Source organism: Mauremys mutica, chromosome 25 (genome assembly GCF_020497125.1).
Source record: "Mauremys mutica isolate MM-2020 ecotype Southern chromosome 25, ASM2049712v1, whole genome shotgun sequence".
In the NCBI taxonomy this organism is placed as follows: Eukaryota; Metazoa; Chordata; order Testudines; family Geoemydidae; genus Mauremys; species Mauremys mutica.
Window position 1 is genome coordinate 15,624,901 of NC_059096.1, and position 26,328 is coordinate 15,651,228.

The window sequence follows — 26,328 nt, forward strand, 5'->3', positions numbered from 1 at the left end:
TGTGGCCATTTGTCTCTTCTCTAGCGAGATGAAAGCTACCTCAGGTAATCATAGCAGTGAAGCTGTGGCAGCATGGAGGGTGGTGTGGGCTACCCCTGCTCACCCAGGACCCTGGGTACAGAGTGGAGCAGCCACTGCCCATGCTGCTGCAGCCACTGCCCATGCTGCTGCAGCCACTGCCCATGCTGCTGCAGCCACTGCCCATGCTGCTGCAGCCACTGCCCATGCTGCTGCAGCCACTGCCCATGCTGCTGCAGCTGCACTGCTATTGGCACTCAGCCAAAGCTAGCTCGGCTATGTCTCCACACTGTGCATCACACCCCGAGGGCAGTGTAGACGTGCCCTAACGGCAGAGCATAAAATGTCATGCACCAGGCATGTCAGACAAAACGGCACAGGAAAAGTAAAACTAAAGCAGATAGTCCAAGAGCCTGAGAAGATGCAGAGCCCTGGAATTCTCTTCCTGGAAGCCCAGAGAGACCGAGTGCACTGGAGTTCTTTCGCTGGAAGCCATGTGGGAGTGTGACGGGCTCCAGGAGACCCCAAATGAAGGTAGTGTTGCTGCTATGCGGCAGCTCTGGGCTGACTGGGAGTGGGAGAAAGAGCACTATTGTGTGTGAGCCCCGGGTAAACGCTTTCGCCACCAATTGCCTTCAGAAATACTTGGCATGGGGGATGTTGTCACAACAAAATAAAATCCAGTTGACTAAGTAGCACCCTCAAGTTACTTTCAACTCAGGAGGAAACCCAGGGGGCCCGTCTAGCTCTCTGCCTCTGTCACTCCCCCTGAGGTCGGCTGCTGGGTAAAGCGATCTGGCTTTTACACATTACTGTCTTATTGGGACTATAACGATGCTCTGCATTATCGCATTACCTCAGTACAGTAGCAATTATGTGACAATTAGCCACCTACTACAAGTGTTTGCATTTCAAGGCCCCGAGTTCTGAGTGTGCAGAGCTGGGCTGACGGTAGGTTGCACACACGACACATGTTCAGCTCAGCAATGCTCATTTTGCTGACTTTAGTTTCCATTTGTATTTGACTCATGCTGGGCTTCATCTCCTCACCGGCCAGACTGATTATAATCATATTGTCTCGTCCAGCCACAGGGGGCTGAGCCAGATGCAGGAATTCCTGGGTGAAATCCTCTGGTCTGTGCTAGGCAGGAGGTCAGACAAGATGATCAAGCGAGCCCAAGGAAAAGGTCTCTTCATTCTAACTCCCTTACCTCTCTCCCCCACAAGGTTTTCTTCAGAGATTCTGCCTGGGCTCAGTCCAAACGGGAGTTCGCTGGGAAGGGGAGGGAGAATGGGTTTGTGGAATCCATTCGGCTGCTTTCTGAGCAGGAGACGAACACTTTCCCTTACAGTTCTGACTGAGCAGGGGCGGCTCTAGGTATTTTGGCGGCTTGCCTGCAGGAGGTCCCGGTCCCGTGGATTCGGCGGCAGCCTGCAGGAGGTCCCGGTCCCGCGGATTCGGCGGCGCGCCTGCAGGAGGTCCCGGTCCCGCGGATTCGGCGGCAGCCTGCAGGAGGTCCCGGTCCCGCGGATTCGGCGGCACGCCTGCAGGAGGTCCCGGTCCCGTGGATTCGGCGGCAGCCTGCAGGAGGTCCCGGTCCCGCGGATTCGGTGGCAGCCTGCAGGAGGTCCCGGTCCGCGGATTCGGTGGCAGCCTGCAGGAGGTCCGCCGAAGCCGCAGGACCAGCGGACCCTCCGCAGGCATGGCGCCGAAGGCAACCTGCCTGCCCCCCTCGCGGCGACTGGCAGAGTGCCCCTCCATTGCTTGCCGCCCCAGGCATGCGCTTGGCGTGCTGGTGCCTGGAGCCGCTCCTGTGACTGAGTTTGGCAGCAAACGTTACCATCACCATGGGCCAGATTTTCAAAAGAGTTCTGTGCTCCAGTGTGCTGAGCTCTGGCAAATCTGGCCACCGATTTTGGTGCCCTAACTGTAAGTGAGCTCTGAGAACCCGACTGCTGGGTCTCAGGGAGAAGCTCTCTCTGATACACTCAAATCGGCAAACCCATCTCCGAAGGGCTAGCTGGCCTTTCCGCTCATGCTCAGTGCCCAGTTTCCCCCTCATGATGGGAGCTGCTCCTCCTCATCCCAAGAGGCTACAGCAGGAAGAGGTTTTATTCTAACTCTCCGACTTTCAGTCATGCCCCACAAAGTCACGTCTGTGCCCTGAGTCTAGGCACATGGTGTATGTAACTCCCGAGGGCAATCCACCAGCGGGCGGGAGCGCTGGCTTCATGCCATGCTCCCCACCTCGGAATCCATGGACCCTCCTTCACTGGGGTTCCATAAGGTCTGGGGGGAGCAGGATGGGAGGGGAGAGTGTGAGGAGCAGCTGGGGTCCCTGGCAGCCTTCTTGTCTGACCCTGCTTCGGTCTGTAGCAGGGTCACATCCTGCTCTGCTGCTGCAGGCAAGCGGTTTGCAAATGTGCTGAGGTCTTATCCTTGGGAGAATGGTTTGACTCGCTGAGCTCCCACGGCACGAACGACATGCACGAGGCGGCAGGCAGGGGGCAAGGCTGAGTGGGTGCTTGGCAGCAGCAATAGGGATGCTTAGGCCATTGGGAAGCATGCTCACTCTCTCTGCAGGCACAGCCCTGCCTGGGGAAGGCATTGGCAGGGCTCTCTGCCTCCCCCACCCTCCACTCTCCTCCTGGATTTAAACTCTGCGGGAGGATTGTAAATAGACTAAAGGAAAAGCCAGAGCTGGTTTTGTGGATAGACTGTGCTAAACCCAATAGTCTATTAATCCCCTTGTATTTCCTGAATGAAATCAGATACAAAGCTGGTATGTGACTAGTGTCATTCTGCCTAGGGCCGCTGGCCCCCGCTCCGTGTCCGTTCAGCAGCTATGCACAGCGGCTCTGGGAGTGGGACTAGCCGAGCCATGTGAGGGAAGGCAGAGACGGTTGGGGCATGCTTTATGTTCAAATGCAAAGGGAACTGGAGTGAAGTCATGAAATACTGGGTCCCCTGCATGGAGGTAGAGCCAGGGACAGAAAGTACCTGGACATGCACAGTCTGCTCTGCGGGGGAGATGGCAAGGGTTGTGCACACAAAGGGAAACAGGTAGATATTGACCCCAGTTCCCTTCGGCTTCCCCCCGTCTTACGGCAAGGTGACAAGAAGAATTGCTGGGTGCTTGCCTCTTTGCCATGTAGCACCTAACGCAGGCCTGCTCTGTGAAGCAGTGAAGCTGCGGCAGCACAGGCCTCAGTGCGGGTAATCTGCCCAGGGTCCGGGCTGGGCTCGTACAGCCAGAGCTGCCGCAGCTTCACCTGATATAGCTCAGGCCTGTCTGCCTGTCCTACCCTCCTGCCCCAAATGCCGTGTAGCCAGACCCAGCGTTGCACTCACACAGCGCTGGCTTCTCATTTCTTTGCCATGTTGGGAGGGTCTCTTCCTCACTCTCGACACCCAGATGATGTTTCCTTTGGCCCAGGGATCAGAGCCCCCTGGCTGTGCCACTCAGCTGTGCCCCATTCTCTCAGGCGCCTGGCCCTCTCTCGCCTCCGGCATCAAGCTCACAACCTTCTTGGCCAGCACAGCTCGGTCTTCTTCCATCTCTGCTACACCCGCTTCTGCTCCCCTCTCTCCAACGCCAGCCTCCTGTCTCACCACTCCTTCCTCCTCCTGCCTGGTGCTCCCTTCCCCTCCTGTTGCCTGGACCTGGCAGTTCCCAGGGAGTCTGCCCTTACAGTCACACTTGGACGCTGTTCTCGCCGCCCTTCCCCTCAGTTCTGAATCGATTTCCGGGGCTGCTGACTTGAGCCCTGCATGAGCTGGGGCCTGCGCTCTGCTGCGCCCTGCCCAGAGAGCCAGGGGTGCAGCTTCCAGGCTGCAGCGTTTCCAAAAGTGGCCTCCAATCTGGCTGCCTAGAACCTGATTCTCCGAAGAACGGCCCACACACAGACCCCAGGGCATTTGTGGGGCTGCAGGCACTCAGCGCCTCCGAGCATCACACCAGTTGGTCTCAAGGCGAGCTCCCAGAAACAGTGGTGTGTGCCTGACAGTTCCCCTCTGTGCCTGATCCACAGGGGAAATGAGCCTGTTACACCCCAGCTCTCTAGCGCCAGCTGGGACAGGTCTTGAGGTCCCCAGTTTGTCTGGGTTTGCAAAGACAAACAAAGGCTGTAACAGACTGACCTGCTCTGTAGATCGGGTGCAGAGGGGCACCTGTACCACACCCTCAGGAGTGGGCTGCAGGTCCACCAGGATCAGTAACCCCCTTTAAAATGACAGGCCTTCACTGGCCTCTTGAGGAGTTTGTGAGAACTTGGGTGCGTGAAACATGCATCCTCTACTGTACGGAAACATTTTAGCCTGGGGTGTTCAGGAGAGCCAAGGGGAGTTAGCAGTTTGATGGGGCTGGGGCCATGCCCCAGTGAAATTCCCAGGCAGGATGGTAATTGTGTGGCACATTCCCATGGTCTGTGAAGAGCTACGTTTGCCCCTCAGCAGGGCCCCCCCATACCCAGCAAAGTGCCCTTGGAGTCTCCTGCTTCTGCTGACAGCTAAGAAGGTCCCATGTCCAGATACAAGAGTTCAAATGGCCTTGTGCAGCCCAGCGAGGAGAAAAGATCCGATTCAGAAGACACAAAGGAATGAAATCATCATTTTGCCGCCCTGGGCCACGGGGACACCTCGCAACATGGAAACAGAAGCTGCTTGGGCTGAGACTCTGGCTTTGCTGGGGAGGAGATCACAGCTAGGAGACAAATACGGAGTCTTCCCAGCCTAGGGTTTTCCAGGGAGCCAACAGGAGTTAGGTGCTTACTTCACAGATTCCAGTGGGATTTGGGTGCCTATCTCCTTTCGACTCCTTGGAAAATCCCACCTGCACAGCCACGTGAACACTCAGCCGGGTAACGAGCAAGGCCGGTGTCTGACATCCCAGGATTTGCCAGGGCAGAGAACAGGCTGGCAGGACCAGTCTTCGGGGCTGTGCCTTGATGGACAGCCTGGCTGGCTGGAGCTCATCTTCACTTGGAATTGCCCATGCTGGCAGTGGCCTTTTTGACCAGGCTCCCCACAGAGGGCTGGGACCCATCCACAGGGCTGTGATGCACAGTTGCATCAGGGCTGACAAGGAGGTGTCAGGCCTGTGAGCTTCTCCAGGGAAGCTCCAGCAGAAGAAACAGGGGCGGCCCCTGGTCCCCTTCTGCCTCTCATGGTAGCTTTCCTTGAGTTGGTGCAGTCACGCTGCGATCCAACCCTGCAGTACGGCAGGGAGTTGTCCACATGCCCGCAATCACTGCTCATAGGTCCCTCGCCGAGCTCTGGAGCAGAGCTGTAAAGGGTGATCAATGGAAAAATCAAAGCCAGGCAATTTCCTACCAGGTTCCCCACAGTTAGCACGTTCTCAAACTCTTCGGTCATTGGGTAGTGCTCCATGGCCATGAACATCGTGTTGAGAACAATGCAGATTGTGATCCCTAGGTCGACAAACGGGTCCATCACGATCAGCCGTACAAATGCCTTCAGCTTCAGCCAGAGAGGGCAGCAGTCCCAGACCAGGAACATATGGGCAAATTTATACCACCAGGGTGGACATTTCTGGTGAGCTTCCTCTAGCTCTGAAAACAAGAGACAAAGACCCCGTGTCATTGCCCAGGCACCTCCAGAGAAGAGTCACATGCTTAGTCAACAGATGGGAGCTTGGCTGAGGATTCTAGATCCAGCCTAGCGCTGGCAACAAGACTAGTGCACTGGGACACTGGGCATAGAGTGGGTGCAAAAGGTGCCAAACTCTTTGTTATGGCTGTGCAAAGGGCTGTTTGGGGCACACAGATGTGGTAGGCATCATGAAGGTGTAACAGGAACACAGGCATCTGTGGGACACAGGCATTATCTTCGTCCTTGAGAATGTGTTCATTAGGCTTGTATGCAAACCCACTGGCAGACATCTGTCTGCTCCTGTCCAGGATGTGACGTTTCCCTCCTCAGCACAGGAAAACAACTTGGTGGAGAAAAGTGTCTGAACCTAGCTTGGCTGGGCTGACATTCAAAAATGCAGCTGATCTAAGCTAGGGCTTTCAAATGAGCCAGGAGGTCAGTACCCGAATCCCACTGAAATGGTTATTTATATATTTATTCGTATTACCATAGCAACCAGGAGCTCCACTCTTAGCCCTGAACCCTGTTGTGCTATGTGCTGAACAAACAGATGGTCCCTGCCCTAAGTGGCTTACAGTCTGAGACAGCCACTGCGATTGAGTGCCTAACTCCCTTGGGCCTCTGAATATCCCAGCCCCAATTATTGTAGAACAGCTGCATCTCTGATGGAACAGATCCAGGGGAAATGCAGCTGATCCACTAAATCAAAGAGGACTGGAAAGGGCAAGGAGTCAATGAATAAACTATTCCTGGTCTATCAAACCTTTTGTGAGCTTTGGATCTTGGCTATCTTAATGGGGGCCTGTCCCCCAGTGCAGCTGGGGTCAGCTGGAATGCCCGAATTGACAGTCCCTATGCTGGATCAGCTTGCAGCTTTTGTATTTGTGTTCACAGATGGGATTGGCTAAGGGCTGGCGTCGAAGAGACATGTTATAGCCAGGAGGATAAATCAGTGAATGAATAGAGTGTGCTTTTATTTAGGAAGTCACAGAATCACTCCTGGCTGCACTTGCTATAAAGACTGAATAGCAGCTCTGGCTGGGTCCATAACACAAACCGTTGCCAAGGAGTCTATGGGACATCTTACTCGAGTTAAGAAAAGCATCCCATGTGGACCCGGCCGTGGAACCAGGCAGCCAGGAGCTAAGAGATGAATCTGGGGTTTGAAGTGACATTATGACTGTTTGCCGTCTCGCTCTGCTCATTTTATCCTCTCTTTGGAATCCTGCAGTGTGCCCACAACCTGATGAGCTCTGAAATACACAGCCTCTGCCTCAAAGGGCTTGGGCAATAAGCACTGTTCCCAGGTTATCAGCAGGGACTGAAAGCACTTTTCATGTGCAGAGCATGCACTACTGTCACCTGAGCTAAAGGAGCAACTCCTTGAGCAGCTACTTTGGCAGACCAGGCACTAGAGGAGACTGGACCTACACTAAGCAGTCTTACAATCTAAGACAAGCAGCAGACGAAGGATGGGGAAGAGGGGAACAGCACAGCATAGCTAGCCTGGAGCTGGGATAGCACTGAATTGTGTTGATAGCAAACCTTGGCGGGAGGGGTAAACCCCAGAGAGGGAGAATGTTGGCACAAGAACTAAAGGGGAGAAAACTGTCTGGGAATAAATTTAGGCTAGAAATTAGAAGAAGGTTTCTAATCATCCAAGGTGGGAGGGTCTGGCACAGCCCCCCCAGTGGGCACAGTGGGGGAAGCCAACCTCACTAGTTTTAAGATGGAGTTTGCTAAGTTTATGAACAGAACAATATGACGGGTTGCGTGCAATAGCGAGGGCCCACACTCACTGACCCGACAGGTCCCTTCCAATCCTATGTTCCTATTCTCTGGTTTATATTAAGCAACATTTGTCCTGAAAATCCTTTTTGCTTCTCAGAGCCTTTATGGATTTGACACTGATTGTCAGCGTTACAGTCAATCCATACAGAGCTCTCTGTGGCACATGGGAGCGTGTCCTCGGCTTGGCATTTTCCAGCTGAACAGTACCCAGCACAGCCCCTGCTTGATCAGGGCGGGAATCTACCTTCCATGGTGTTCGAGATCATGCTGACTGCGCTCTCTGCTCTCTGCTGGAGACCAGGCCCGTCTTGGCTGCCTGCTAGCAGGTGATCAGGATCGGCCTTGCCTTGCTCGTCCACAGGACTTGGCTATAAAAAGGAGAGCAGGTCATAGTATGAGGACATGGGTCACAGCAGTCCGTTAAACACACTTAGAGGGAGGGCAGCACAACAATCACATGGGTCCTCATGGCACAGCCTGGGCTGGACTAAAAGGAAGAGCTAGGCAGGTAATAACCAGATGGGTCTGGAGCTACTGTGGGAAGCTCCTTAAACCATCAGATGACTCTATGGCTGCAGTAAAGGCAGGTTGTTAGTCCCCTGAGGGATGTCCTAGGCTGAAAGCTGTAAAAAAGGGAAGTGATTGGAGCTGGGGACAGAACAGGGTCTTGGCTGGAGTGTTAGCCCCAGATGTTCTGCTGGGCTGTAACAGTCCATCACAGCCATTGCAGCAAGCAGAACAAGTTGGGGCAGCCCTCAGACTGTGGCTCCCATCAGCCCCAGGACAGACAAGTTCAACCTCTCCCCACTTGGTCCCTCTGCTGGGCTCTGCAGCAGTGCAGAGACGAATCCAGCCTGCCATGCACAGACAGCCCCAGAGAGAGGAAACATAACCAGTATATACTTCCTCAACCATCGCTGAGCGCTCCAGCATGACCCTGGGTATGACTCGCCCGTTGCAGTCTTTGGATTTGCCTTCGTTGTTAGCCGCAGCTGGGGCAGAGTCCCCTGTCTTCTTCTCCACTGCGCTGCTGCTCTGGGAGCTGCCGCTTGATTTACGGTCTCGTAACTGCAAAGACACCAGAGACTTTTGCGGTGGGAGCTTCCTCAGTGGGATGCAGTGCGTGTGTTGGGGGGAGGGGAGCAGGGCCGGCTCCAGACCCCAGCGCGCCAAGCGCGCGCTTGGGGCGGCATCCCGCGGGGAGGGCGGCAGGCGGCTCCGGTGGACCTCCCGCAGACGTGCCTGCGGAGGGGCCGCTGGTCCCACGGCTCCGGTGCAGCATCCGCAGTCATGCCTGCAGGAGGTCCACCGGAGCTGCAGGACCGGCGACCGGCAGAGTGCCCCCAGTGGCGCGCTGCCCTGCTTGGGGCGGCGAAATTACTAGAGCCGCCCCTGGAGGGGAGGGAATCTTTCTGCAGAGACTAAGGCAATGGTTTGATGACACATTTCCCTTTGCTTAATGCTTAGTCTTTCCTCATGAAAATGGTCAGGATGCACCTTGGAAATGACACAGCTCGTGCTGCCTCCCTGTCAGCTCCACACAGGAAGGGACATGGGTAACAGCTGCCAGAGTTATCTCCTTGAGGAATGGAAATGGTGCAGCCTCTCCCACTGCTGATGTGTCTTTTCTCCTCAGGGCCCCAGAGCTACCGCTGTGTGCAAACAGTTCTCCCTTCTCAGCTAGGGTGACCAGATAGGAAGTGTGAAAAATCGTGACGGGGGTGGGGGGTAATAGGCACCTATAAAAGACAAAGCCCTGAATATCAGAACTGTCCCTATAAAATCGGGACATCTGGTCACCCTACTCTCAGCACATTCTCAGTTCAAAGCAAACCAAACTCAAAGCCGAGTGACTTAGACAAATTGGAGGATTGAGCCAAAATAAATCTGATGAGGTTCAACAAGGACAAGTGCAGAGTCCTACACTTAGGATGGAAGAATCCCATACACTGCTACAGACTAGGGACCGAATGGCTAGGCAGCAGTTCTGCAGAAAAGGACCCGGGGATTACAGTGGATGAGAAGCTGGATATGAGTTAGCAGTGTGCCCTTGTTGCCAAGAAGGTTAATGGCTGTATTAGTATGAGCATTGCCAGCAGATCAAGGGAAGTGATTATTCCCCTCTATTCAGCAATGGTGAGGCCACATCTGGAGTATTACATCCAGTTTTGGGCCCCACACTACAGAAAGGATGTGGACAAATTGGAGAGAGTCCAGCAGAGGGAAACGAAAATGATCAGGGGGCTGGGGCACATGACTTACGAGGAGAGGTTGAGGGAACTGGGCTTGTTTAGGCTTCAGAAGAGAAGAGTGAGGTGGGATTTGATAGCTGCTTTCAACTACCTGAAAGGGGGTTCGAAAGAGGATGGAGCTCAGCTGTTTTCAGTGGTGGCAGATGACAGAACAAGGAGCAATGGTCTCAAGTTGCAATGGGGGAGGTCTAGGTTGGATATTAGGAAACACTATTTCACTAGGAGGGTGGTGAAGCACATCTCCTCTGGTAGGAAGAGAAGCTGGATATGACCCTTTGGCAGGGCATGGATTAGCCACTTCCTTATCTGAATGAATGTGGAGGGGAAGCAAGTTGGGGGTGTATTTAATGACAGCACACTCGGTTTGTATGAAGTTCTCTTGCCAAAGGTGGGTGAGCATTAGCATTGGACACCATTTTTTCATCAAAGTGGTTTTTTGATGAAACATACCATTTTTGTTCAAATGGACTCATTTAGAGAAACTTATTGATTCTGATGAAATGTTAATTCCCCCCTCCCATGCCACCACCACGACGCAAAGCACTTTGATCATGTTGAAATGGCCCGTTTTGACATTTTTTGGAGCAGCATGTTTCCATTTTTATTTCAATATGACTCTTTGGCAGAAAATTCATGGTGTTTAAATCATTTTTTAAAAAAGTTTTAAAAGCCTAACAAAGCGTTTTTATTTTATCAAAACAAAACGTTTCAATCAACCCCAAACCATTTTTTTCTGAATTTAGTTCACAGGAAATGTCAGTGTTTTGGTGTTCATTCCATTTCAGAATGGAACAAAATCACAGCATTTCGGGTTCACACTCAGCTGCGCTGAGCGTCATTATCCCAGTCTCCCCCCATCTACAGGCTGGGGTAATAATAAATAAAACCGCACTGAGGTGTCTGGAGGGTTCATTAATTAACGTAGGGCTTTGAAAATGAAAAGCAGGAAATGGGATTAGTATTATCATTGCAAAGATCTAGGCATGGCCCCATCCTAACCCTGCACACTCCCTGCACCCTTGACCCTTTGGCAGGGCATGGGTTAGCCACTTCCTTAGCTGGTTGGGGGGGGGAAAGCAAGTTGGGGGTGTATTTAATGACAGCACATTGGGCCCTTGTGAAGGTCTCTTGCCAAAGGTGGGTGAGCATTAGAGTTCAGCTATGAACTTTGCACCTTAGGTCGTCCCTGCAGAGAACAGTGATGGGCAGACACCAAGGTCTCCAAGGGAAAGCGAACCATCTCCACGTAGGACACGGTAGCGAAACATGGGCTGGAAACAGAGATCCTAGTTCAACTGCTGGGGGATCAGAGGCAGATGACTGAGACAGCAAATCACAATTTTGCATTTTTCTTGATCAGTGAGGAAGCTGGTCATTTGCCCAACCAAAAATTAGATTTGCAGGGATGGGTCATGGGGAAAAATCGGGAAGAAGCCAGCAAGGGCCAAAATGGGGATTAGAGGATATTAAAAATGACAAGTACCTGGAGCAGACACTGGCAAGGCAGCTGTGTCAGATGCTGGAGAAGCTTTTGCCCATATTTTACAGGCTTGCTATGTGTAGGGAGTGCACGTAGTGATGGGCTCGCTGAGGGGAAGGGAAGATGAGGAAGAGGGGAGGGAGAGAGGCCCACTGGGCAGAAGAGTGAACCGAGCCAGTGGTAGGGGGAGGTGGGAACTAACAGCCAACAGCAACACAGCAAATGAGACAAGAGATTCTAGGCTGCAGCTAAGGAGCCCTTGTCACAATAGATGACAGGGGGTTCAAACGTGGCCTTAAGCCACCTCTCGCCCCCAGGTCCTGGGCCATTCCTTCAGTGTAAGATAGACCTGCCTGAGGGTCACTCTAACCTGCACCTGCTGCAATGCCTGACAGCACCAGGATGCGGGGATGCCTAGGCCACACCCCTATTGCTCTGGCCACACCCGCTAGGCAAGCTTCACGGAGCAGGGGCTGAGAAGCTGCTCAGGGCAGAGCAGCTACAGTGCAACCAGTAAGGTTGCCAACCCTCCAGGATTGTCCTGGAGTCTCCAGGAATTAAAGATGAATCTTTAATGAACGATTATGTCATGTGATGAAACCTCCAGGAACACATCCAACCAAAACTGGCAACCTTACAGCCCAGGATCGGAGCCCCAGAGGCTGCATTTCAGAGCGGAGTGAAGGATGGTGCCAGAAGACTGTGAAGGCCCTTCCCATCTGCTGCTCACAATGTGGGCAGGACCCCTGAGGCTGCTGGGTGTGGTGCCTAGGGGTGAGTCCAATGGGGAGGTGGGAGGAGTTGGAACTGGACATCCCTAAGTTACCTACTTCAGGTCTGCCTGGCACAGGCTGCTTTGAGAAAGGAGCCAAGAGGATTTGGGGACTTCAGCCCAGCCCTGCAAGCTCCTCCCAGCTCTGGCAGGGAATGGCCACACAGAACTGCCAGGCTTCTGAGCCACATTTGCACACCGTCCTCTGTCGGGCTGGGGGCTCCTTAGCTTCAGTGGAGGACCCCGTAGCCTGGATTTCTCATCCCATCTTTGGGGATGACATTGGCTGTTAGTTCTCTGTAATCCCACCCCTCCCTACCACTGCCACTGGCTGAGCTCACTCTTCCGCCCAGTGCCTCCCCTTTTCCTCATCTTCCCTTCCCCTCGGTGTCCCGTTCCTTTGATCCTTCCCACCCAACCCCCTACACTTGGCAGCCCGAGCTGTAGAGTCCACTCTGGCACTAGTTCCAGCTCTGCCCTGTCAACTGGTCCGGGCGGCTTGCTCCCAGCTGCAGTACAGACCTAGACTCTGGCCCCACATTCTTAGTGCGCCCAATCCCCATGGCAGCCAGGCCCCCGTAGCACTGACCAGTTTCTCTTGTTCCTCCTGATGCTTCTTCAGCTGCTCCAGGAGCTGCTGAAACTCCTTCTCTCTCTGCTGCTCCTCCAGCATGGTAGCATCGTTTTGCTCGGCATAGGCCATCGCTACAACAGCCAGGATCAGGTTGATGAGGTAGAAGGAACCAAGGAATATGACCACCACAAAGAAGATCATGTACGTTTTCCCAGCGGCGCGGAGGGTCTGTGGGAAGAAGAGGCATGTTCCATCGCAGAAGGTCAGACCACTAGCCTCTTAACTCTCTAATTGCTAGGCTACCTTAGTGCCTCCTCCCAGTGATGGGTGTGGCTTTGATTCACCTTCTCCTCACATGACTGAGAGGCCCTTACTTCCAGCTAACCCTCACCTCATCACTTATGCTGCAGTGAGTGTCAGTGGGTTGTGAGTTATGCTACAGTCCCCAGAAACCTCAGCACATCTGGGCTCTCCTCTGACATGCGCTCTGGGATGGCATGCCTGGTGCTTCCACCACAATTACAGCAGTGGCGTCTGAGGGATGACCGTGAATGAAAACAACAGATCCTCACACTCCTGAGGGGCTGAGAAGCCGAACCTGGATATGGAGGGCAGACTCTGATCATCACAACAGGCTCATCCAAACGCCCCTGGCCCCGGGAGGTCTCAGACTCTGGGTACAGACACAAACTGGCGGGCTCAGTAGAACATGAGTATACCTGTGTGATCTTGCCCTCTAGTGATGCCCCAACAGAGAAGATAGAGGCAGGGCCGGCTCCAGACCCCAGCGCGCCAAGTGCGCGCTTGGGGCAGCGTCCCGCGGGAGGGCAGCGGGCGGCTCCGGTGGACCTCCCGCAGACGTGCCTGTTGAGGGTCCGCTGGTCCCGTGGCTCCGGTGGAGCATCCGCAGGCGTGCCGCCCTGCTTGGGGCGGCGCAAATCCTAGAGCCGCCCCTGGATAGAGGACCTGCTATTCCCACCAGCTGTGAGTTCTCTTTCAGCGCCACCCCCTGTCCTTGCAACTAAGGGCAAAGGTTGCAATCCCAGCTCCCAGTGTGCCTGGGTGAGACTTATTTAGTGGATTGTGATTATGTCTGTTGTCAACTGTAGCATGTGGACTGGTTACATCAGGCCCAGCTCCATGGAAACTATGCCCCATTGCACTTAGCCAGGTGCTCCCTTCCAGCCCAGATGCTTTTGGATGAATATCTATAAGCAACAAGCTCCCACGTGCTTTACACTGTGTGACCAGAGGCATGTTTTAGATCTCCCAGCCCACAGATGGGCTGGACCCTCCATCACCACACACAAAACAAGAGTCAGAGGGGTAGCCGTGTTAGTCTGGATCTGTAAAAGCAGCAAAGAGTCCTGTGGCACCTTATAGATTAACAGACGTATTGGAGCATGAGCTTTCGTGGGCGAATACATGCATCCGACGAAGTGAGTATTCACCCACGAAAGCTCATGCTCCAGTACGTCTGTTAGTCTATAAGGTGCCACAGGACTCTTTGCTGCTTTTACAAAACAAGAGGAAATTTAAAAAAACAAAAAACCACAATGACCTTTAATTCAAAGGACCCCTGCCATGTGTGTGGGGACATGCAATCGAATGCAAGCTATTGCCTCTGCCAGTGGGAAAACCCGAATAAAAGGAAAGAAAGGGCTCACCAGCTGGAAGAGATTCTCCCAAAAGTCCTGAGTCATGAGGCGGAAGAGAGAAAGGAAAGCCCAGCTAAAAGTGTCATAGCTGGTGTAGCCATAGTTCGGATTCCTTCCTGCTTTCATACACATGTATCCTTCAGGGCACTTCCTGCCAGCGGGAGCAGAGAGGAGAGGGTATGTTAGTGCTGGGTCCAGCCCCTGCCTGGCCAGGGCAAAAGTGAATCTAGTTTTATGTTCAGAAACTTGAGGAGGGTGCAAGGTGCAAAGGGCCCAGTTTTACCTGCACAACCCCAGTGAAGCAAGTGGGCTTGCATAGGGGTGACTCAAGGCCAGATGGAGAAGCATTCAGTTCAGAGTCAGATCCCCTCTCACACACATACACACACACACACAGCTTGCACCAACCCAGCATGCACCAACAGCCATACACATTTGCAGACAATTAAGCCAAGGCTTCCAAAACTGTGTGCTAGGGAAATGGGGTCAGGGTGCGGGGGCTTGCCCCCCCCCCAACTGGCACGCCTGGGGTTGAGGTGCGGGGGCAGCAGGAGTGTTGGGCAGGTGGATCAGACGCAGGGGAGCCCATTTTTCTGGGGCCCCCCCAATTGGCCGGGGCCCCTGGGCACGGACCCTGTTAGCCCAGTGGCTAATTGACCACTGACCCACACTCCCGAAATGTGGCTGCTCTAGCTCTGTCTTCGTGGTGCTGTGTGGAAAAACTTGACTGTCCACCCCGGGCTGTCACAGGAAGTTTGAACAGCCACTGACACATCCTACTGACTCGGCATTTCGATCTGCACAGTCCCAGCAACCGGAGCCAGCAACATGAGGAGGTGCCATTTGAAGAACTTGTCTTGCTTGCATTGTCACTCCTGTTTCAGGGAACTGGCAGAACTTCCATGAGACTCCAGTGGATTTCCCGGCAGCATTTTCTGGCCCACCAAAGAGCTAATGATGGAGCAGGAGGAGGACACAGACATGGCTGATGCTGCTCATGACTCTTGGCATAGCTGCTGCTGAAGCAGGGCCACAAACATGGACTGGTGGGATCACATCACCATGCAGCTTGCGCCACCCCTCCAGCATAAAGACATGCATGAGGCAGGCCATTCCGGCCCAGAGGCAGGTTGTTCTACCCATCTGGAAGCTGGCTACACCAGACTGCGATAGGGCCATTACTACCCAGCTTGGTGTTGGAAGTCTGGCTGGGGGTAAAGTGGTGGCAGAGGTTTCTGAGGCAGTCAGGCATGTGAGTTACTCCCAATGTGGAGCTATTGCTGACTTTGAGAGAATGGGGTTTCCAGACTGCACTGGGGCCATTGATGGGACTCATGGGCCCATAGTTTGTCTTCCTCAAGAAGCACATGAGGACATGAACCGCAAAGGGCACTGCTCCATTGGTATGCAGGCCCAGGTGGGCCACAGACTCCAATGGATGGATGCCAGCGTGGGCTGCACTGGACAGATCATGGTGCCGGGGTTTTCTGCCTATTGGGGGGCTACATTCAAGGACAGGCGGGGACACTATTCCCACCAAATGACATTGTCATAAGTGGAGCTACTGTCTCCCCTGTTTACTTGAGGACCTTATGTGCACCCTTTTGCCTTGGCTTATCAAACTGTCCCCTGATCTCAGAGACCTTGGCAAGAGGAGGTTGAATGCCATGCTCAGCCGGCGTCAAATGTGCATTTGGCAGATTGACGTGTTTACAGACCAGCCAGAAAGTGCTGGTGCTGGATGTACCTGGGCACCAGAAGTCAGGGATGCTGCGTGTTCCAGCATGATGGGCTTGCCTGGCCCAAAGGGAAGAGGGAGAACAGCACTGGTATGAATGTGCTTGTGGTGAGGTTGGGGTGGATTGCCTTGGGGGGTCATTTTTGGGGGGAGGGGTTCATTGCCATGCATTGTACTTATGATGTGATCGCTTGTGAACAGGGCTACTAACAGGGATTTTCGCAAGGGAGTTCAGAAAGGGAGTGGGAAGGGAGCGGGGGTCCCTTGTCGGTCCTATCTGTGCCCCTTTAGTCCCCTTAAAACCTATAAACCAAACTACATTCAAAGCTTCTTGCTTTAAACAACCCTTTAAACAACCCTTCCATTAACTAGGAGGCAATGCAGGCAGAAGCCCAGCTGCAGAGTGGGGGCTATCCAGTTTATTGCACTGAGTGTAGCATGTATGATTACCTGCCCTGTGGGCGGGTGGCGTATGTGTGCAGTCGGTGCAAGGAGCTTCTGGCCCTCAGAGACCACATACGGACTTTGGAGGCCAGGGTGGCGGAACTGGAGGAGCTAAGAGAGGCAGAGAGGTATGTTGATGAGGCTTTCCGGGACACTGTAGAATTGTCCCACCTCCGATCAGACAGCCCCTGCGCTGTTGAGGAGGATGAAAGGCTCAGGGAAGCAGAGCAGTCAATGGGAGCAGAGGGAAACCTTCCCGTAGTTGGGACCCTCCTTCCAGATGGTGCTGGGGTTGCCTCTCGCACTGAGGTTGCCTCTCCGGGGGAGGGAACTCCAGTTGCTAGGAAAAGGCAGGTGTTAGTAATGGGAGATTCGATTATTAGAAACGTAGATAGCTGGGTTTGTGATGACTGGGAGAACCGTATGGTGACTTGCCTGCCTGGTGCGAAGATTGCGGATCTCTCGAGGCATCTAGACAGACTTATGTGTAGTGCTGGGGAGGAGCCGGTGGTCGTGGTACATGTAGGTACCAATGACATAGGGAAGGGTAGGAGAGATGTCCTGGAAGCCAAATTTAGGCTGCTAGGGAAGAGACTGAAATCCAGGACCTCTATGGTGGCATTTTCAGAAATGCTCCCAGTTCCATGTGCAGGGCCAGGTAGGCAGGCAGAGCTTCAATGTCTCAATGTGTGGATGAGACGATGGTGTAGAGAGGAGGGGTTTACGTTCATTAGGAACTGGGGAAACTTCTGGGATGGGGGGAGCCTATACAGGAGAGATGGGCTCCACCTAAACCAAAGTGGAACCAGACTGCTGGCACTAAACATTAAAAAGGTTGCAGAGCAGTTTTTAAACTAGGAGATGGGGGAAAGCCAATTGCTGCAGAGGAGCATGTGGATCGGACCCAGACTTCTCTTAGGGGAGAGTCTAATGATAGAGAATCTCCAGGTTATAGTCAGGAGCAGAGGATGGAAGAGGATAATGTAAGGGCCAGATCAGATGAGAAACAGTCACATAAAAAAGAATCTGACACATCAGAAAATGGCAGACAAATAAACAGGGACAAGTTTTTAAAGTGCTTGTACACAAATGCCAGAAGTCTAAATAATAAGATGGGTGAACTAGAGTGCCTTGTGATAAAGGAGGATATTGATATAATAGGCATCACAGAAACCTGGTGGACTGAGAGCAATCAATGGGACACAATCATTCCGGGGTACAAAATATATCGGAAGGACAGAACAGGTCGTGCAGTGGGGTGTGGGAGGGGAGTGGCACTATATAATAAAAGACATACTAATCTCCTAGAACTGGAAATAACCCTGAAATGTCATTGAGTCCAGACCCCTGCCTTCACTAGCAGGACCAATTTTTGCCCCAGATCCTCAAGGATTAAACTCACAACCCTAGGTTTAGCAAGCCAATGCTCAAACCACTGAGCTATCCCTCCTCCCTAAATATGTGAAAGAAAATGTAGATTCAAATGAAGTAAAAATCTTAAGCGAATCCAGATGTTCCATAGTGTCTCTATGGATAGAAATTTCATGCTCTAATAAAAATATAACATTCATAGAATCATAGAATCTCAGGGTTGGAAGGGACCTCAGGAGGTCATCTAGTCCAACCCCCTGCTCAAAGCAGGACCAAACCCAACTAAATCATCCCAGCCAGGGCTTTGTCAAGCCTGATCTTAAAAACCTCTAAGGAAGGAGATTCCACTACCTCCCTAGGTAACCCATTCCAGGGCTTCACCACCCTACTAGTGAAAAAGTTTTTCCTAATATCCAACCTAAACCTCCCCCTCTGCAACTTGAGACCATTACTCCTTGTTCTGTCATCTTCTACCACTGAGAACAGTCTAGATCCATCCTCTTTGGAACCCCCTTTCAGGTAGTTGAAAGCAGCTATCAAATCCCCCCTCATTCTTCTCTTCTGCAGACTAAACAATCCCAGTTCCCTCAGCCTCTCCTCATAAGTCATGGGCTCCAGCCCCCTAATCATTTTTGTTGCCCTCCGCTGGACTCTCTCCAATTTATCCACATCCTTCTTGTAGTGTGGGGCCCAAAACTGGACACGGTACTGCAAATGAGGCCTCACCAGTGCTGAGTAGAGGGGGATGATCACATCCCTTGATCTGCTGGAAATGCCCCTACTTATACAACCCAAAATGCCATTAGCCTTCTTGGCAACAAGGGCACACTGTTGACTCATATTCAGCTTTTCGTCCACCGTAACCCCTAGGTCCTTTTCTGCAGAACTGCTACCCAGCCATTCGGTCCCTAGTCTGTAGCAGTGCATGGGATTCTTCCGTCCTAAGTGCAGGTCTCTGCACTTGTCCTTGTTGAACCTCATCATATTTCTTTTGGCCCAATCCTCTAATTTGTCTAGGTCCCTCTGTATCCTGTCCCTACCCTCCAGCATATCAACCACTCCTCCCAGTTTAGTGTCATCTGCAAACTTGCTAAGGGTGCAGTCCACACCATCCTCCAGATCGTTAATGAAGATATTGAACAAAACCGGCCCCAGCACCGACCCTTGGGGCACTCCACTTGATACCGGCTGCCATCTAGACATGGAACCATTGATCACTACCCGTTGAGCCCGACCATCTAGCCAGTTTTCTATCCACCTTACCGTCCATTCATCCAGCCCAGACTTCTTTAACTTGCTGGCAAGAATACTGTGGGAGACAGTATCAAAAGCTTTGCTAAAATCCAGAAATAGTACATCCACTGCTTTCCCCTCATCCACAGAGCCGGTTATCTCGTCATAGAAGGCAATTAGGTTAGTCAGGCATGACTTGCCCTTGGTGAATCCATGCTGACTGTTCCTGATCACTTTCCCCTCCTTTAAGTGGTTCAGGATTGATTCCTTGAGGACCTGTTCCATGATTTTTCCAGGGACTGAGGTGAGACTGACTGGCCTGTAGTTCCCTGGATCTTCCTTCTTCCCTTTTTAGCTTTTTTCCAGTCATCCGGGACCTCCCCCGATCGCCATGATTTTTCAAAGATAATGGCCAATGGCTCTGCAATCTCATCGGCCAACTCCTTTAGCACCCTCGGATGCAGCGCATCCGGCCCCATGGACTTGTGCTCGTCCAGCTTTCCTAAATAGCCCCGAACTACTTCTTTCTCCACAGAGAGCTGGTCACCTCCTCCCCATACCGTGCTGCAGAGTGCAGCTGTCTGGGAGCTGACCTTGTCTGTGAAGACAGAGGCAAAAAAAGCATTGAGTACACTAGCTTTCTCCACATCCTCTGTCACTAGGTTCCTTCCCTCATTCAGCAAGGGGCCCACACTTTCCTTGACTTTCTTCCTGTTGCTAACATACCTAAAGAAACCCTTCTTGTTACTCCTAACATCTCCGGCTAGCTGCAACTCCAAGTGTGATTTGGCCTCCCTGATTTCACACCTGCATGCCTGAACAATACTTTTATACTCCTCCCTGGTTATTTGTCCAATCTTCCACTTCTTGTAAGCTGTTCTTTTGTGTTTAAGACGAGCAAGGATTTCACTGTTAAGCCAAGCTGGTCGCCTGCCATATTTACTTCTCTTCCTAGAACATTAGGGATCTATTATCGACCACCTGACCAGGACAGTAATAGTGATGATGAAATTCTAAGAGAAATTAAAGAGGCTATCAAAATTAAGAACCCAGTAATAGTGGGGGATTTCAATTATCCCCATATTGACTGGGAACATTTCACTTCAGGACGAAATGCAGAGATAAAATTTCTCGATACTTTAAATGACTGCTTCATGGAGCAGCTGGTACGGGAACCCACAAGGGGAGAGGCAACTCTAGATTTAATCCTGAGTGGAGCGCAGGAGCTGGTCCAAGAGGTAACTATAGCAGGACCGCTTGGAAATAGTGACCATAATACAATAGCATTCAACATCCCTGTGGTGGGAAGAACATCTCAACAGCCCAACACTGTGGCATTTAATTTCAAAAGGGGGAACTATGCAAAAATGAGGAGGTTAGTTAAACAGAAGTTAAAAGGTACAGTGACTAAAGTGAAATCCCTGCAAGCTGCATGGGTGCTTTTTAAAGGCACCATAATAGTATACCCCAAATTAAGAAACACAGTAAAAGAACTAAAAAAGAGCCATCATGGCTTAACAAGCATGTAAAAGAAGCAGTGAGTGATAAAAAGACTTCCTTTAAAAAGTGGAAGTCAAATCCTAGTGAGGCAAATAGAAAGGAGCATAAACACTGCCAACTTAAGTGCAAGAGTGTAATAAGAAAAGCCAAAGAGGAGTTTGAAGAACGGCTAGCCAAAAACTCCAAAGGTAATAACAAAATATTTTTAAGTACATCAGAAGCAGGAAGCCTCCTAAACAACCAGTGGGGCCCCTTGATGATCGAGATACAAAAGGAGCGCTTAAAGACGATAAAGTCACTGCAGAGAAACTAAATGGATTCTTTGCTTCAGTCTTCACGGCTGAGGATGTTAGGGAGATTCCCAAACCTGAGCTGGTTTTTGTAGGTGACAAATCTGAGGAACTGTCACAGATTAAAATGTCACTAGAGGAGGTTTTGGAATTAATTGATAAACTCAACATTAACAAGTCACTGGGACCAGATGTTCTGAAAGAGTTCTGAAAGAACTCAAATGTGAAGTTGTGGAACTATTAACTAAGATTTGTAACCTGTCCTTTAAATCAGCTTCGGTACCCAATGACTGGAAGTTAGCTAATGTAACGCCAATATTTAAAAAGGGCTCTAGAGGTGATCCAGGCAATTACAGACCGGTAAGTCTAACATCAGTACCGGGCAAATTAGTCGAAACAATAGTTAAGAATAAAATTGTCAGACACATAGAAAAACATAAACTGTTGAGCGGTAGTCAACATGGTTTCTGTAAAGGGAAATCGTGTCTTACTAATCTATTAGAGTTCTTTGAAGGGGTCAACAAACATGTGGACAAGGGGGATCCAGTGGACATAGTATACTTAGATTTCCAGAAAGCCTTTGACAAGGTCCCTTACCAAAGGCTGTTACGTAAATTAAGCTGTCTTGGGATAAAAGAGAAGATCCTTTCATGGATTGAGAACTGGTTAAAGGACAGGGAACAAAGGCTAGGAATTAATGGTAAATTCTCAGAATGGAGAGGGGTAACTAGTGGTGTTCCCCAAGAGTGAGTCCTAGGACCAATCCTATTCAATTTATTCATAAATGATCTGGAGAAAGGGGTAAACAGTGAGGTGGCAAAGTTTGCAGATGATACTAAACTGCTCAAGATAGTTAAGACCAAAGCAGACTGTGAAGAACTTCAAAAAGATCTCACAAAACTAAGTGATTGGACAACATAATGGCAAATGAAATTTAAGCAAGAAAAATCGGGACTGTCCCTATAAAATTGAGACATCTGGTCACCCTACCCACAACCCTCTTCTCCAAACTCACACCAGTCACTTCTCGTTGGCTGGTCCGGCTGGGTGCTATCCCCAGACTAAGCCACATCTGGCCTCTTTGTTTCCCTCCCCAGGGGCCACCCAGCTCTGTTTGTGCCAGTCAGAACAGACCCCACTTACCCGGCATCGCTGCTGTTCCCGCAGAGCAGAGCATCCAGCGAGCCCTCCAGAAAGTAGAAATTCCCTTTGCAATTCAGGAAAAAAGCAAGAAGTGAGAATTGCAGACATTGATTTGCACATTTGTTTATCATTTGCAATTCTTCAACAAATGGCTAATTGGATTGTGTCCCAGCATAAAGCATTCACCACAGCTATTGCTTCCTAGATTTGCTATTTATATTGTGCTAATTTGCACAGGTGACCTTAGTCACATGGTTTAGTTTCACTTGCCTGACTGGCTGATGCCCAAACCCAGCGACAGCTCTAGAGACAGCCAGCAATTGTGGTCAGCGCGAATGCTTGTGTGAATACGTTAACATTCTCTTTCATGCAAACCAAGGCTCGCTGGTGTGAGCGTTCACAGAAGGGGACTAAAAAGACTGGAGAAAGGCCAGCGTCATGGCTCTGCAGGTTTTCAGCTGAGTGAATTTTTGCACATGCCCTGCTGGGAAACTGTGGAAAATAACAAGCACTCTTAGGCCAGCACCAAACTGAGCCCACTACAAGACCGGGAATGCATCAAGCTCATTCCTCTTTGATGTTGCCAGTGATCCACCCAGCCGAGAACCACAGCAGCTGCTGAGACACAGCAAAGAGGGAATTTAATTTCATTTACTGACATGGAGAACATGCCCCTGGGGTCAGGCCCTTCTGGCGGGTGCGGATCAGCAGCCTGAGCCACCTGCATGGAGAAGCAATGAGTCCCCCGCCTTGGGTGTTACCTGATTTGGACTTTGCCCTCTGAATAGCCTGGAGGGACCTATCTGGAGCCTGTGCTGTGCATCCCAATCAATGATTCCTTCCCAGCCCCCATGCCTCTATTTAACTAACCAGTGGAGTGTTGAAAAGCCACCCCACATATGGCATTTCAGGCCAGGATGTGTTGCTCTGGTGTGAGCACCTGTTAACCTGAATGCATGGCCAGAATGTGTCACTGCTGTTTGCATAGGTTTCAGTCATTCGTGGATATTGACATTAACTCCCCTGCTAAGGAGCCTTCTTGTGGAATAAAGCACCTCAGTCAGCATGTAATGTGACCTGCTGCTGAGTTCTGCTGAGTGCTCTAAACAAGATGTGAAAGACTCCAGCCAATACCTATCACACTGCAGCTGTTACTTGGCAGCGACAGGCTGACTAGCAGCTGGTTTTGCCTCTTGTATAAATGTGCCTGCACTGTGGAAGGACCCTGGATATGAAAGCAGTTTCAGAAGTCTCTCTCCACCCTTGGTGTGTGGCTCCGTATTCAATAAAGGGTTCCGCCCTTTTGTTTTAAACACTTTCTTTTTTGCCAAAACATTTTGATTTTCTCAACATTTTCTGGTTTTGGACAAAAATATTCATTTATCGTTTCTGGAGTCCACCTCCAGCTTTTGATGTTTGTGGCTAATTTTGATTTGTCATTGGCTTAATCACATGGTGCAAAATTTTCCAAGGATGGTGGATAGTCCTGGATGTTGATTGGCTTAGGAGAGGGGCTCTGAATGGTGGCGAGGAGTCAATCAGATTGTTTACTTGGGCACATTTTGACAGCAGAGAGAAGGCACACAAGTATTTACCTTCATCGTTGATGTAAGAATCCCAGTCAAAAGTCCCATTACTCAACCCAGTTGTGTTGCCATAGAGAGTTGAGTTAGCGAACGTGTCATTGTCCAGTCCAAAGAAGTCCTCTTGCAAAGTGTCATTTATAGGGGGTGGCCACCTAACGCATTTTTGCCGAAGGTTCCCCATGAACAACTGAAGTCCAACCAGTGCAAAAACACTCAGACAGAAGACAGTGAGAATCATGACATCAGAGAGCTTCTTCACGGACTGTACCAAAGCTCCAACAATTGTCTTCAGCCCTGAGGAGGGAGACATTATTATTGGTGTAGTTATTAATTTGTTAATCATCGATAATGTTCTAATGTTGCTATGGAGCTCATGCATCCCATAAGAGTTGCCCACTGCCCTAACTCCAGACCAGCCTGGATTTCAGTGTAAGGCAAGACCCCTCCCCATAAAAATTCACCTGCCCGTGGTACAATGCTATTATCCAAAGGGTTGGAAATAAAGCGGGGTGAAATTTTTCTGCCAACACGTTTTTTTTTCTGGCACAAAATGCAGATTTGGCAACACCAAAGTGTTTTGCAAATTGTTTCAGATAAAACCCGCCCCCAAAATAAAAAAAATGGAAACATTTTGTTTCAACGTTTTTAAAATGAAACATTTCAATTTTTCAGTTCAAAACTTTTTGTTTACAAATTTCCGTAGGTTTATATAACAAACATTTTAAACATTTTAAAATGGTCAAAATCAAAACATTTAAATTTTGCTAAAAAAAAATCAGAAATGATTTTTTTGACTATTCAGTTCACCAAAAATTTCAAAAAATGTCATTTTCTATTAGTCCTAAAATGTTTTTTTCCTGAGTTTTTGGAATTGCCAGTGAACTGAAAAATCTCTTATTCACAGAGCTCTGTCAGTTCTTTCCTGACCCCACCAGACACCAGCACATGCCCTGACACATTAATTATGCCATGTAATGAGGCCTGCTGCCCCTGAGGTTTTGAATCACTCTGTGCCCGCAAATGGTCCTTTTGATGTGCTAGATCACACAAAAGAACAGGTTTCAGAGTGGTGGCCATGTTAGTCTGTATCAGCAATAACAACGAGGAGTACTTGTGCCACCTTAGAGACTAACACATTTATTTGGGCATAAGCTTTTGTGGGCTAAAACCCACTTCATCAGATGCATGGAGAGGAAAATACAGTAGGAAGATCTATATACACAGTACATGAAAAGATGGGAGTTTCCTTACCAAGTGGGGGGTCAGTTCTAATGAGACAATTCAATTAAAGTGGCCATACCGGACGGTCTCTACGCAAAAGAATAAATGGACACAAATCAGAGGTCAAGAACTATAACATTCCAAAGCCAGTCGGAGAACACTTCAGCCTCCCTGGACACTCAATAACAGAACTCAAAGTCACAATACTCCAACAAAAATACTTCAAAAACAGACTCCAATGAGAAACTGCAGAACTGGAATTAATTTGCAAACTGGACACCATCAAATTAGGCCTGAATAAAGACTGAGAGTGGGGGTACGTCTACACTACGGGATTATTCCGAATTTACATAAACCGGTTTAACAAAACAGATTGTATAAAATCGAGTGTGCGCGGCCACACTAAACACATTAAATTGGTGGTGTGCGTCCACGGTCCGAGGCTAGCATTGATTTCTGGAGCATTGCACTGTGGGTAGCTATTCCGTAGCTATCCCATAGTTCCCGCAGCCTCCCCCGCCCCTTGGAATTTCCGGGTTGAGATCCCAGTGCCTGATGCGGCAAAAATCATTGTCGCGGGTGGTTCTGGGTAAATGTCGTCAGTCACTCCTTCCGCTGGGAAAGCAACGGCAGACAAGCATTTCATGCCTTTTTTCCCTGGATTGCCCTGGAAGATGCCATAGCATGGCAATCATGGAGCCTGTTTCGCCTTTTGTGACTGTCACCGTATGTGTACTAGATGCCGCTCACAGAGGCGATTCAGCAGCGCTACACAGCAGCATGCTTTTGCTTTTGCATGATAGCAGAGATGGTTATCAGCCATATTGTACCATCTACCATACCATAAATTGGTAATAAGATGATCATGGCTACCAGTCCTTTTGCACTGTTCCATTTGCTGCTGTCATAAGTGCCCCTGGCTGCTCTTAGCCAGGGGCGCAAAAGCCAAAATTGGGAATGACTCCCTGAGTCAATCCCTCCTTTTTGGTATCTAAAAATAGAATCAGTCCTGCCTAGAATATGGGCAAGTGTACTAGAGAACCACTGTATCAGAGAACCAGAGAGCACAGCTGCTCTGTGTCAGATCCTGCAGAAATTATGAGCTGTATTCTATTCACAGGGGGTGCTCCTGCAACAACCTCACCTGTTGATTCCGTTCTTCCCTCAGCCTTCCTGGGCTACCGTAGCATTGTCCCCCCACTTGTGTGATGAAGTAATAAAGAATACAGGAATAAGACACAGTGACTTGTTAGTGAGATATGAGTGGAAGGCAGCCTCCAGCTGCTATGATAGTCCAGACAGGACAGTAAGGAGTGTGTAGGAGAGGAGCCCAGCATCCCTCTGCTAGTTCAGGGGCAATTGAATCTTTTCTTTACACATGAAGGGTGGGGGCTGATGGAGCTCAGCCCCCTGTTGCTATGATGATGATGGTTATCAGCCATACTGTACCATCTACCAGGAAAAATTAGGACCAGGCGCCCTTGATTGACCTAACAGATGCTAGTCAGCATGGTTACCAGTCCTTTTGCACTGCCCCATGTGCCAATAGGCTGATGATGAGGACGGATACCAGTCTTTTTGTACCATCAGCCATCCATAGCGTGGGGGGAGCAAGGATGTTGGTGTTGAGTGCTGCACCATCGCGT

General features: G+C 50.5%; 1 protein-coding gene across 1 annotated transcript in view; it reads right to left on the reverse strand.

The window, feature by feature from the left end:
- LOC123356208 (sodium channel protein type 4 subunit alpha-like) overlaps window positions 1-26,328 on the reverse strand; it is a 144,228-nt gene that overhangs the window by 63,337 nt on the left and 54,563 nt on the right. The window contains exons 7-13 of the mRNA XM_044999200.1: window positions 23,471-23,755; window positions 21,876-21,939; window positions 14,166-14,307; window positions 12,514-12,726; window positions 8,324-8,488; window positions 7,665-7,788; window positions 5,351-5,589 (exon numbers count right to left, since the gene is read on the reverse strand). Of these exons, the coding sequence (XP_044855135.1) occupies window positions 5,351-5,589; window positions 7,665-7,788; window positions 8,324-8,488; window positions 12,514-12,726; window positions 14,166-14,307; window positions 21,876-21,939; window positions 23,471-23,755 (1,232 nt within the window). The remainder of the gene's footprint in view (window positions 1-5,350; window positions 5,590-7,664; window positions 7,789-8,323; window positions 8,489-12,513; window positions 12,727-14,165; window positions 14,308-21,875; window positions 21,940-23,470; window positions 23,756-26,328) is intronic.